At 46.7% G+C, this 13302-nt stretch overlaps 1 protein-coding gene across 4 annotated transcripts in view; it reads right to left on the reverse strand.

Annotated features, from left to right (window-relative positions):
* pam (peptidylglycine alpha-amidating monooxygenase) overlaps nucleotides 1-13302 on the reverse strand; it is a 398693-nt gene that overhangs the window by 18801 nt on the left and 366590 nt on the right. For all 4 annotated transcript variants that reach the window (XM_070884267.1, XM_070884245.1, XM_070884252.1 and 1 more), the window contains 3 exons: nucleotides 9325-9441; nucleotides 6348-6420; nucleotides 1404-1608 (listed from right to left, as the gene is read on the reverse strand). In XM_070884267.1, coding sequence (XP_070740368.1) covers nucleotides 1404-1608; nucleotides 6348-6420; nucleotides 9325-9441 — 395 coding nt within the window. The remainder of the gene's footprint in view (nucleotides 1-1403; nucleotides 1609-6347; nucleotides 6421-9324; nucleotides 9442-13302) is intronic.

The following is a 13302-nucleotide window of genomic DNA, read 5'->3' on the forward strand; positions in this document are numbered from 1 at the left end:
GAATGCATCAGCTATAACTTCCGCCATCTCTTTTAATACCCTGGGATGCATTTCATCAGGACCAGGGGACTTGTCTACCTTGAGTCCCATTAGCCTGTCCAGCACTACCCCCCTAGTGATAGTGATTATCTCAAGGTCCTCCCTTCCTACATTCCCGTGACCAGCAATTTTTGGCATGGTTTTTGTGTCTTCCACTGTGAAGACTGAAGCAAAATAATTGTTTAAGGTCTCAGCCATTTCCACATTTCCCATTATTAAATCCCCCTTCTCATCTTCTAAGGGACCAACATTTACTTTAGTCACTCTTTTCCGTTTTATATGACGGTAAAAGCTTTTACTATCTGTTTTTATGTTTTGCGCAAGTTTACTTTCGTAATCTATCTTTCCTTTCTTTGCAGGTCAGCTCACATCACATCAAAAGATCTGTTCATCAAATCTACATCCTGCGACTGGTTACATCATTGTTACACTGCCACCCAGATGTTGGAGGCAGGATATATACCCACAGGATAGAACTAAGAATCAGAGGGTAAGCCACAATATCTGGCTCTCACAATCATTCTATCAGCTAGCTCAAGAGCAACATTGAGCTTATTTTGGATTTCAATAAAAATTACAAAAAAACTAATCATATGGTGCAATTTCTTCAGGAATAAGCTAAAAAAAACCTGCCAGAGTCCCAGAAACCACCAGGCAAGTCAATCGGTTGGCAGATTTGCAAAGTAAATGTTAGTAGAATGCTCAACACCATCTCGTGTCTCATGTGGCCCTCACAAAAAAGCTGGATGCTATGGGAGTTCATCTGGAATGTTTACTCCAGCTCCGGGATCTATGTAAAGGTGGGTGAGAGACATTTTAAACCTATTTTGCTGAAAACAGCATTAAGGCAGGGATATTCACCATCACATAAACTTTTTGATTTCTTTATCAATGTTGTTCTGGATGGCATCATAAGAGATGAAAGTACAGGGAGGAATTTTAACCCCCAAGGACGGGTGCATCGAGGACAGGTGGGAGGTAAAAACCTGCCTACTTCTGGTTTTGATGGAGGCGGGTCAGGTGACCAATGTGCTCTCAGGAGGCTGGTTGGTCAATAAAAGCTTTTAAGGAGGTTACTTACCTCCATTTTAACAGGATTTTTATTTTTTACCCATACAGGGGAAATCCGGCAGGTAAAACTATACTGGAGGGGTCGGATCCATGAGGTAAGTGCATTTACAGCACTGCTTCTGGACTAGGAGTGTTTCCTCCAGGCCCAACAAATTTACTCTTTACACACCTCACGATTGGACCCTGTGAACTCTGACTCCCCACCCACCGTAATCGCCGAGTCAATCTTGCCAGAATTCAAATTCTGCTTTTAAAAATGAGTGATTTAAAAATTTTCTCTATATCCACCATACCTTCTCCCCACTGCATTATGAACTTTCCCTCTGGAGAAAATTGAATAATCCTGCTGTTGCAGTAGCCATCAGACACATAGAAGTTACCACTAGCTGGATCCACTGCCACATCGGTGGGCTGACAGAAATGATTACTGTCACTTCCTGGTTCAAAGGCTTGTCCAAGAACTAACAAATAATCACCGTTGGGTTTCAGTTTGAAAACCTATTTTTGGAGACAGAAATAGAAACATCATAATCATAATTGTAACTATTACGCAGAACATGTCTTTTTTATTAAAAGTATGGTACTGAGCTCAATTATAAAATAAAACAATTTAAAAAAATTGTTCATGAGTTATCGGTGACACTGGCAAGGTTACATTTATCACTCAACTCTAAGATGGTGGTGGTGGGCTGCCTTCTTGAGTTGCAGTCCTTAAGGTGAGATTTCTCCCATGATGGGGTTAACTAGGGAATCCCAAGATTTTGACCCACTGATGCTGAAGGAACAGAGATATGTGTCCAAGTCAGGATACCGTGTGACTTGGAAGAAATTATGTTCCCATGGCATTGGTGTTCAGGTCCTTTTCTGTTTTTGCAGTTGCGGGGCGGGGAGGTGCTGTCATAGTAACCTTGATGAGTTGCTACAATGCATCCTGTCGAGAGCACACATTGTACAGTGTACAGGTGGTAAAGAGAATGGTTATCGAGTCCAGTGACAGGGTGGCAATTAAACAGAGTACTCAGTCCTGGATGGTGTAGAGCTTAAGTGTTGGTGCAGTTGCACCCAACTAAGCGAGCAAAGAGTATTCAGTCGGTGCGTCGCTCATTTAGAGGCACCAAGCCTCTGCTCTACTCTTGTAGTCACTTTGTTAATATGACTGGTCCAGTTAAGTTTCTGTGATCCCCAAGATGATGGCAGGCTGGCGATGGTGGTGCGATTGAAGGTTAGGAGGTGATGGTTGGGCTTTTTCTTGCCAGGGATGGCCATTACCTGATGGCGTGAATGTTATCTGCCAATGTCAGTCCAGGATGCTGTGTCCAGATCCTACTTTAGGCTGCTTTATTTTTATTCGTTCACGGGATATGGGTGCCGCTGGCAAGGCCAGCATTTATTGCCCATCCCTAATTGCCCTCAAGAAGCTCGTGGTGAGCCGCGTTCTTGAACCGCTGCAGCCCTTGGGGGTGAAGGTACTCCCACAGTGCTGACTTTGTCGCAGCAGTTTGGTACAACGGAGTGGCTTGCTAGGCCATTTCAGAGGGCAGTTAAGTGAAGAATACATTGCTGTGGGTCTGGAGTCACAACTAGGCCAGACCAGGTAAGGATGGCAGGATTCCTACCTAAAGGACATCAGTGAACCAGTTGGGTTTTTACAACAATCCGGTAGTTTCATGGTCACCATTACTGATACTAGCTTTTTTTTAAATTCCAGATTTATTTAATTATCTGAATTTAAATCCCCCAGCTGCAGTGGTGGGATTTGAACTCACATCTCATGGATTATTAGTCCAGACCTCTGGATTATTGGTCAGTGACATAACTACTATGCTACCATACCCCCTTCATTATCACATAACTATTGTTTATGACTGCATTGCTCAACATGACACTTAGAGGTCTGGGCATCTATAAAACCATTTTAACTGTATTGTTTCAAAAAGATCATGGGATGAAAACTCTGGCCGCAAAATTCCTCCTCTTACTGCTGACATTTAAGACCAGATTCAGCAGAAAAATGGCGGCTGCCTCACTTCTGGCCACTGCCAGGGCGGTCGCCATTTTGGGCAGGTCAGTAGTATTTGCCAGAAGAATGCAAATGAGGCTGATCATCACATCAATGTGTACAGCACTGATTTGACATACAACCTGCTATTTTAAATATCATTGCTTGACTGCATGCCCTCTCCTGAGCATGCACAGCTGGACGTGTGTTCAGCTGCATGAGGGGCTTCCCACCAGCAAGATTTAAAGGGATCATCAACAACTTGCAGGTAACTGGCTCTGTAGAAGTTTGTGGAAGTATTTGGAGATTTCTAGAGTTGTTTAAAGTTGATGAGGTGACAGGGAGTAGTGCTGCAAGTGGAGAAAGCATTGCTTCTGAATTCAAGAGTTCAGGTCAGACCACTTTCTCCCAGTCATGGGGCTCTACTTGCAGTCCTCCTCATGCTGCAGCATGACAGGGAGATACAGCAGAGGCAGAAAAGGGGACAAGCTGCTCGCAGAGGGAGCTTTACCCACCTGGGGTTTTCCGAGAACACTTCTACCAATACTCAAGCCAGGAGCAGTGTAGCCAGACGTTCCGCTTCATTAAGGAGATGGTCACAGAATTCTACCACTTCCAGTAACCAGACCTAAAGCCTTAGAGCAGGATGATGGCGGCACTGCCAGTGGCCCTGACAGATCCTTCCAGTCTGCAGCAGGCGACATATCTAACATCTCCCAGATCGACCTCCATTGATGCATCCAAGAGGTCACAGAAGCTCTGTCCTCCAGGAGAAGGAACTTCATTGTCTTCTCTCTGAACAGAAAGAAGCAGGAGCATGCATGTGGTTTTACCAGGGCATCGAGCTTCCTCATGATCAACTGCACATGCGGCTTTGCAGCGCCACATAGCAATTCTGAGGTATACCATAATTGCAAAGTCTGCCACTCACTTAATGTTCAATTGGTGTACAACCACACCCAGCGCATCATGAGGAAGAGTAGCAGGAAGGATGAAGAAGGAGGAAGAGGAGAAGGAAAAGGAGATGGGGAGGGGAGGAAGAGGAGGGGGGGGGGGGAGAAGAGGCAGAGGGAGAGAGAGGTTTGGGGGGGAAGGGAAAGAGAGGTTTGGGGGGGGAAGGGAAAGAGAGGTTTGGGGGGGAAGGGAAATAGAGGTTTGGGGGGGAAGGGAAAGAGAGGTTTGGGGGGGAAGGGAAAGAGAGGTTTGGGGGGGAAGGGAGAGAGAGGTTTGGGGGGGAAGGGAAAGAGAGGTTTGGGGGGGGGAAGGGAAAGAGAGGTTTGGGGGGGGGAAGGGAAAGAGAGGTTTGGGGGGGGAAGGGAAAGAGAGGTTTGGGGGGGGAAGGGAAAGAGAGGTTTGGGGGGGGAAGGGAAAGAGAGGTTGGGGGGGGGAAGGGAAAGAGAGGTTGGGGGGGGGGGGGAAGGGAAAGAGAGGTTGGGGGGGGGGGGAAGGGAAAGAGAGGTTGGGGGGGGGGAAGGAAGGTTGGGGGGGAAGGGAAAGAGAGGTTGGGGGGGAAGGGAAAGAGAGGTTGGGGGGGAAGGGAAAGAGAGGTTGGGGGGGAAGGGAAAGAGAGGTTGGGGGGGGAGGGAAAGAGAGGTTGGGGGGGGAAGGGAAAGAGAGGTTGGGGGGGGAAGGGAAAGAGAGGTTGGGGGGGAAGGGAAAGAGAGGTTGGGGGGGGAAGGGAAAGAGAGGTTGGGGGGGGGGGGAAGAGAGGTTGAGGGGGGGTAAGAGAGGTTGGGGGGGGGCAAGAGAGGTTGGGGGGGGGGGCAAGAGAGGTTGAGGCTCTCTAGCAGGCCTGCCATTGCACCTAGCATTTCTGTGTGCATTCCCAGCACCCTTCTTTTGAAGACCGCCCCATCGAAGGCCTTATCTGAGTCTTGTGCAACAGAACTCGTGTTCAAACGTGCCCTCCGGGGAGCTGGCACCCGAGCTACCCTTTCCCCTTGGCCTGCCTGCAGGCTCACCCTGCCCGGTGACTCAGTACATTCAGATTCCATCTCTATACTACCCACTAAAGTGTGCACAGTGCCATTTTCTGAGCTGGTGCCTGGGAGTGTCAGATCAAGTGACGGTATCTCTTCTTCTCCTTCACTCTCCTCCTCTAGTTGTTTGTGGAATGGCTGGGCTGCTGGCAGTTCTTGGGTATCTGAAAACAGAAAGGCACAAGGGTTGGGTTGTGGTGAGGGGAGGGGAGGAATGCAAGATGTGTATGTCATCAGCAGCTTTTGAGTGAGAAGAGATTGTGCGATGAGGGGGAAGTGGGATGTGAGAAGGAGGATTAGGTATCAGCATATGGTCATCAGCGATGCTTTCAACCTCGCCGCTCATCACAGCCTCAGCGACAACGCCAATGATCTCCAGCACAGTAAGGTTCTGCAGGCTTGCTTCAATCCTGCCTGTTCACTGCTGCTCACACCAGTTGTGAGCCACATTAACCAATAAGAGAAAGGGAAGTATGTCAGTGAGTGTTGCACAATGTGTTTGGGTGATGTGCCGACCATGGTTGAATAGCTGACATTGTCTGCAAGGTGTGAGATGTGGGTGTGAGGCTTGCAGCAGTGGTAAGTGTAAGAGGCTGAGGTGAGACTATGATTGTCAGGAATAAGTCATGATTGCTAGAGATTGTTTTAGGTGAGTGATGGGGGTATGGTGCATTGAGCAGTGTGTGAGGCTAGTGGTGCAGTTGGTGAAATATAGTATTTGAAGATGCATTCACTCACCTTGAGCACTCGTGTGAGGTCGTTAAACTTCTTGCGGCATTGCAGCCAGGCCCTGGCAGCAACTTTGGTCGCACTTCTGGCTTGCACTATCTCCTCCCCTGCCTTCTGACGTTGTTTCTTGAAGGCCTCCTGCAGGTAGAGGACATGTCTTCTTCTGTATACCCCCTGGACCAAAGCCTCCAGTTCTGTATCTGAGAAGCGAGCTGCCCTTTCTCTTCCCTGTTGTGCCATTTCTGCAGTTACAGTGACAATGAGGTGCTTCTGCAACAAAGCACCTCCCTTTAAGAGGTCCAGAGAGCCTAGGCAACATTTTATTGGAGAGCAGACTGCACCAGATATTGACCCCTCTGTTGAGCACTGAGCTCACCACTGCAATCATAATGAGCAGGTAGCACAAACTTTGTATGCTGCCTGCACCACTTCCAATGAGCGTGGGCAGATCGCGCATCATGATCCCTGCGCCTGTTTTTGGGCCTAATTCAATTTCAACCCCTATGATTTTACCAAGCTTGGACTCCTACCTGATGAAGTGCCACATCAGTTACCCAGAAGTTGTCATCTTTGTCTGTGCTTATACCGTGGGGTAGATAGAAACTATAATGTGAATAACAGGTTGTCAGGTAAAATCATGCTCGACAGATTTGAACAACAAATATATTTAGCAAACTTGCAGTCAATGACCCAACATAGTAGCCATAACGGGGCTAAGTATAATCAATTTTCAGTCATCACAATGATCAGATGATGGGTGTAAGTGTACCATTGTTTGCTTTCCCTAACTATAAAGCTGTCTCTTGTCAGATGGTTAGGGATTGGTTAGTTCCTGTACTGTTTATCTAGTAGCTAAAAGTGTAAGATTTTTGGCATAAAATATTGGAGAGAAAAATAGTTGGGAGCATATTATTTTCACATTTTATAATATATGAACTGCATGACAACACATTTTGTCAATATTGAGCTAATTTGGATCCAGTCTTCACACAAATATTTGCAAGGTATGTTTGAAAAGTATATATAAACCAAGAAATGTTAATGTGACTTTTCATCAACTAGCTTTCACTAAACACCAACCATTGAAACAAGCATTTATTTTTTAAGTCTGAAGAAAATAGATTTCTGAAAGATTGAATGTTTAGTGAATTTTAAAAATTATTTCTTTCCCTTAGCCCCCCCCCTCTCATAACGGCATGTCTGGATATAGTTACACAGCTGCTACCAGCCCTGATATCTTCATATTGTGAGCTTGGACAGTGAGTGTTGATGGGCTGTTTGACAATGGTCCTGTCACAGAGTAGCCTGATCTTGTCCTAACTTAGTATATATACAAACTTGCAAAAGGAATTGCTGCATTGCAATTGTGAGCCGGAACTCTGGATCTTTAATTTTATCAAGGCACATAACACTGAAGTCAGCTGCAGGGCCCAATTGATGTTGCACAAATTTACTTTTGCGCTTCTCAAGACATCAATTCAGGGGAATGGGATGTTTTTACATTTTGGGCAGCCACCAGACACTCCCAGGTCATGGATGGCATAGCCAGGTGTAAAAGTTATCTATACCACCCCGGCATGTTGCCTCAACCCAAAGCAAGAGCATAACCTAACTAAACACTTTAATTTACACTGGCCATGCTCATAACCCATCTACATAAGAATGCTTGTTTCGTATCAGATTGTAATCAATTCTATGTTATGGGAATAGGCTGAGACGGTCAAGACTCATTTTACCGTACTAGAGAACAGACTTTGATACCATTAGATTTTAACCTACATCCCTCAGTGAATGGACTGGTTAGTTTTCTGATGAGATTTGATTGAAAGGGTTAGATGTAGTCCATTTAGACAGGCTATTTGAGTTAGGTACATTTAAGGATTCGCTGCAAACATCCAAAAGAGAACAGGATGTGTTCAGAGCTTGGCTATCACTGCGTATAAAAGGAAGGTTCAGGGTTGGCAGATGTCTCTCAACCATGACTGACGTCGCCTGGAATTTGTTTTATCACCTTTAGGGATTGGAGGAGGAATTTTCCAGAGTTTGTGTTCTTCTAAATTGGCCTAGAGGTAATTTCTTTGTTTGTCTGCCTCTCCCAGGAGTTACGTGGCTGGTTTCTGGTGGGGAGAGGGTGGACTGGGGTCATAGTGTGCATAAATCCCACCTCAACAGTACGGAACAGATCTGATGGACCAGTTAGTCTTTCAAGGCCTGACATTGTTGTAGGTTTGTATGTTCATAACATACATTGTAAAGGTAAATTCTAAATGAAAGTATAGGAATAAATATGAGAAGAATCTTGCATATAAACACTGTTATTGAATTACAATAGTAAACAGAGCTTGATTGACAATCTAATTTTCGAGTTGCCTGTTAAGAAAACCAGTCAGCGTCGTTATTTCTTTGAGCTAGAATGCCAAACACATTTCAGTGGTAAAAAGTATGCTCGCAAAAATCTGTGGGTGAATGATTATGCCAAGATTCTGACTGCCAGGAACTTCTCAGCTGTCCCTGGTGAACTTTCCAGGGTCAAAGGAAGGTTCCTGCAAATAGTGAATATTTATGCCCTTCCCCATAAGGAAAAAATGGGAAGTTTGGCATAGCAGTCCAGGCTGGGGAGGGGATTGGGGCGGGCGGGAGCGGAGGGAGAAGGGGGCATCACCACCCCTCCCCACCCGCTCAGGAAAGAAGTAATAGGCGCCCTTGCAGCCCCTACCCTTTGAAAATTTACAATAATATTGTTCCCAATCGTTCAGAGGCCCAGCCACTCACACAATCAAACTTTTGTTGTGTTTGGATTTAGGAGACTATTTGTGCAGTTCTGTAACTTCAGGTTGTCCATATAGTTTCTTGTGGACTTAGACAAACTCTGACTGGAGTCTGTATTTGGGCTGTCACCTTTCTGCACCACAGAAAGTATTATTTTTCCCCAAGGCCCATGACTTGAGGGAGGTCCAATGACCACATCAATTGCTGCCCTATGACAGTCCTCCCTACTGTGAGTTTTAAATTTAAATCCAGTTGCTATGCATTTGTTTTCATTTCTTGAAAAATGCTTGAATCTAGGTTATCCTACACGAGTAGCTTACAATCTTCTGGATGCATTAAAATATAACTGTAGAGAGGTGCTGGTTACTGGCAATAACTTGCTGCTTTTCAGGAAATGTATGGAAATAATTATTTAGACAATGGATGTCCTTCCATATCAATATTTCTGCACATTTATCTGTGAGGAAATGGATTCTAATACTTTGAACAAAAAACAGATCAGTGATGACAAGCTAATTAAAATCTCAAGTCAATTTAATGCTTTGAAAAAAAGCATTATTGGAGGGGAAAAAAGTTATAAATTTGAACATGTAGCATTTGAAAAGTGTTTTCAAATTAGCTGGATCGGGTGACTATCGACAAATATTACAGACTAGCAACTGTGCTTTATTAGAGACAAAATCTGTAACTGAAACGATAGAATAGTTCGAGAAAATGTTCACTGTCATCTGTACTTACATATTTGCTCCCACAGCGTTAAGCACTTTCACACTGACTGGGTCCAAAGTGAGGATAGTGTTGTACTGAATTGGTCCAATACCTTGAGGCTGATATATATGCTTTTGGTCAAAAGAACTACAGTGGAGTAAAACATGAATAAATTATTAGTATTGGTAGTGAAATGTAACGTCTCAATTTCTCCATGCCTAATATAAAAAACGACCATCCTAGCGCTTTAAATGTACCATGTGACTTTTTTCTTTCCCAAACAGACAAAAAGTCCTAAGCCAACAAGCTAATACTCCATCTGTACTTTTAAAATTTTGCTGCAAGTTGGTGATGTTCAGGACAAAGTAATGGTTATCCTGATCAGAATAAGGGGTCACCCATTTAAAACGGAGATGAGGAGGAATTTCTTCTCTCAGAGGGTCGTGAATCTTTGGTATTCTCTACCCCAGAGAGCTGTGGAGGCTGGGTCAGTGAATATATATTTAAGGCAGAGATAGACAGATTTTAGAACGATAAGGGAGTCAAGGGTTATGGGGAGCGGGCAGGGAAGTGGAGTTGAAGCCAAGATCAGATCAGCCATGATCTTTGTTGTGTTCCAAACACAGCTGAGACTGCACACAGGGAGGTTAAAGTAACAGTGACCTCAGTCTTTATTAAGACACTCCAGAGTGAGGAACAGGCCTTAGGGGCCGGCTTATATACAGTGCTCCCAAGGGATGCTAGGATCCTTTGGGACTTCAGGGGATGCGCTCCCTGGTGGCGGAACATAAGAGTGCATGCTTTACAGATACACAACATCACTTCCCCCCCCCCCAAAGTCAAAGTGAAAACTATTTACAAGGTGAGGCGGTCGGGAGCCTTTCTTTCCCTGGTGGACAGCCTTGGTACAGATGTCTGTTCTGGTCTGTTGGCTGTGCCCTCGCTGGGCTGGCATGTTGTTGGCCCTGCAGGGCTGCTGGGTGAGCCTGGCCTTGCTGGGCTGTTGGGCGTGATGGGTTCGATTTCCTGGTCCGGCGTGGTGTCATTCATCTTTTGGGTGTGCATTGTGGGCTCGAAAAAGGTGGTGTCTGCTGTGGGTTGTTCAGGGCAGTCTGTGAACCGCAGCCTCGTTTGGTCCAGGTGATTTCTGCAAATTTGTCCATTGTCTAGTTTGACTACAAACACCCTACTTCCTTTTTTAACTATCACCGTGCCCGCGATCCATTTGGGACTATGTCCATAGTTTAGCACATACACAGGGTCATTCAGATCAATTTCCCGTGACACAGTGGCGCGACCATCGTTTACATTTTGTTGCTGCCGCCTGCTCTCTACTGGATCATGCAGGTTGAGGTGAACCAGCAAAAGTCTGGTTTTAAGTGTCCTTTTCATGAGTAGCTCAGCCGGGGGCATCCGTGAGCGAGTGGGGTCTCGTGCGGTAGCTGAACAGTACTCAGGACAGGCGGGTTTGGAGTGAGCCTTCTGTGACTCGTTTAAGGCTCTGTTTGATGGTTTGTACTGCCCGCTCTGCCTGCCCATTGGAGGCTGGTTTAAACGGGGCTGAGGTGGCATGTTTAATCCCACTGCGGGTCATGAATTCTTTAAATTCGGCACTGGTGAAACATGACCCGTTGTCACTGACCAGTATGTCAGGCAGGCCGTGGGTGGCAAACATGGCCCTCAGGCTTTCAATGGTGGCGGCGGCGGTGCTTCCCGACATTATTTCACATTCAATCCATTTTGAAAAAGCATCCACCATCACCAGGAACATTTTACCAAGAAATGGGCCCGCATAGTCAACATGGATCCTTGACCATGGTCTGGAGGGCCAGGACCACAAACCTAGTGGTGCCTCTCTGGGCGTGAGCACACACGCTGCATTGCCGTACACAGGACTCTAAGTTCAGAGTCGATACCGGGCCACCACACGTGGGATTTGTCTATCGCTTTCATCATTACTATACCCGGGTGTGTGCTGTGGAGATCCAAGATGAACGTCTCCCTGCCCTTTTTGGGTAGCACTACGCGGTTACCCCACAACAGGCAGTCTGCCTGAATGGACAACTCGTCTTTTCGTCGCTGGAACGGCTTGATTAGCTCTTGCATTTCAATGGGGATGCTGGCCCAGCTCCCCTGCAGTACAGTTTTTTTTTACTAGGGACAGCAGAGGATCTTGGCTGGTCCAAGTCCTAATCTGGCGGGCCGTAACAGGTGATTTATCGTTTTCAAATGCTTCCATGACCAGCAACAAGTCTGCGGGCTGCGCTACCATCAACAAGTTTGCAGGCTGCGCCATTTGCACCCCCGTGGTGGGCAATGGTAGCCGACTGAGAGCATCTGCACAGTTCTTGGTGCCTGGCCTGCGGCGGATGGTATAGTTATACGCGAGTGCCCACCTTTGTATGCGGGCTGAGGCATTAGTATTTATCCCCTTGTTTTCAGCGAACAGGGATATGAGGGGCTTGTGATCGGTTTCCAGCTCAAATTTGAGGCCAAACAAGTACTGATGCATTTTCTTTACCTCGAACACACATGCTAATGCCTCTTTCTCAATCATGCTGTCGGCCCTCTCGGCCTTCGACAAGCTCCTGGAAGCATAGGCAACAGGTTGCAACTTCCCCGCAATGTTAGCTTGTTGTAATACACACCCGATTCTGTACGACGACGCATCACATGCTAGCACGAGTCTTTTGCACGGGTTATACAATACAAGCAACTTGTTGGAGCATAAAATGTTTCTGGCTTTCTCAAAAGCAATTACTTTTTTTTTTCCCCATACCCAGTTCTCACCTTTACGCAATATCACATGTAGGGGCTCGAAGAGGGTGATTAACCCCGGTAGGAAGTTACCAAAATAGTTGGAGTCCCAGGAACGACCGCAGCTCCGTGACGTTCTGTGGCCTGGGCGCGTTCCTGATAGATGCCAAGACAGAGGCTGTGGGCCGAATGCCATCCGCCACGATCCTCCTCCCCAAAAACTCAATTTCTGTTGCCATGAAGACGCATTTTGACCTCTTCAGCTGCAGCCCAACGCGATTCAGTCGCTGGAGGACCTCCTCCAGGTTTTGTAGGTGCTCGATGGTGTCCCGACTCGTGACCAATATGTCGTCCTGAAAAACCACCGTGCATGGTACCGACTTGAGTAGGCTCTCCATGTCTATCTGGAAGATCGCTGCAGCCGATCGAATTCCAAACGAGCATCTGTTGTAGATGAACAGTCCCTTGTGCATGTTGATGCAGGTGAGGCCCTTCGAAGACTCCTCCAGCTCCTGCGTCATGTAGGCCGAAGTCAGGTCGAGCTTGGTGAATGTCTTGCCTCCTGCCAGCATCGCAAATAGATTGTCTGCCTTAGGGAGCGGGTATTGGTCCTGTAGCGAGAAACGATTAATAGTTACTTTATAATCGCCGCAAATCCTGACCGTGCCATCACTTTTGAGTACTGGAGCAATCGGGCTGGCCCACTCGCTGAATTCCACTGGGGAGCTGATGCCCTCGCGTTGCAGCCTGTCCAGCTCGATTTCCACTCTCTCCCTCATCATGTGAGGTACCGCTCGCGCCTTGTGGTGAATGGGTCGTGCCTCTGGGACCAAGTGGATCCGCACCTTCGCCCCAGAAAAGTTTCCAATGCCTGGCTCAAAAAGGGAAGGAAATTTGTTAAGAACCTGGGCACATGAGGCCTCACCGACATGGGATAGCGCTCGGATGTCATCCCAATTCCAGCAGATTTTGCCCAACCAGCTCCTTCCAAGCAGTGTGGGGCCATCGCCCGGGACAATCCAGAGTGGCAATTCGTGCACCGTGCCCTCGTAGGTGACCTTGACCATGGCGCTGCTCAGGACAGTGATAAGCTCTTTGGTGTACGTTCTCAGTTTCATGTGGATGGGGCTCAGGGCTGGTCTGAATGCCTTGTTGCACCACAGTTTCTGAAATATCTTTTTACTCATGATGGATTGGCTAGCACCAGTGTCCAGTTCCATGGCTACGGGTAAGCCATTCAATTTTACATTT

Source organism: Pristiophorus japonicus, chromosome 1, assembly GCF_044704955.1.
Source record: "Pristiophorus japonicus isolate sPriJap1 chromosome 1, sPriJap1.hap1, whole genome shotgun sequence".
NCBI lineage: Eukaryota > Metazoa > Chordata > Chondrichthyes > Pristiophoridae > Pristiophorus > Pristiophorus japonicus.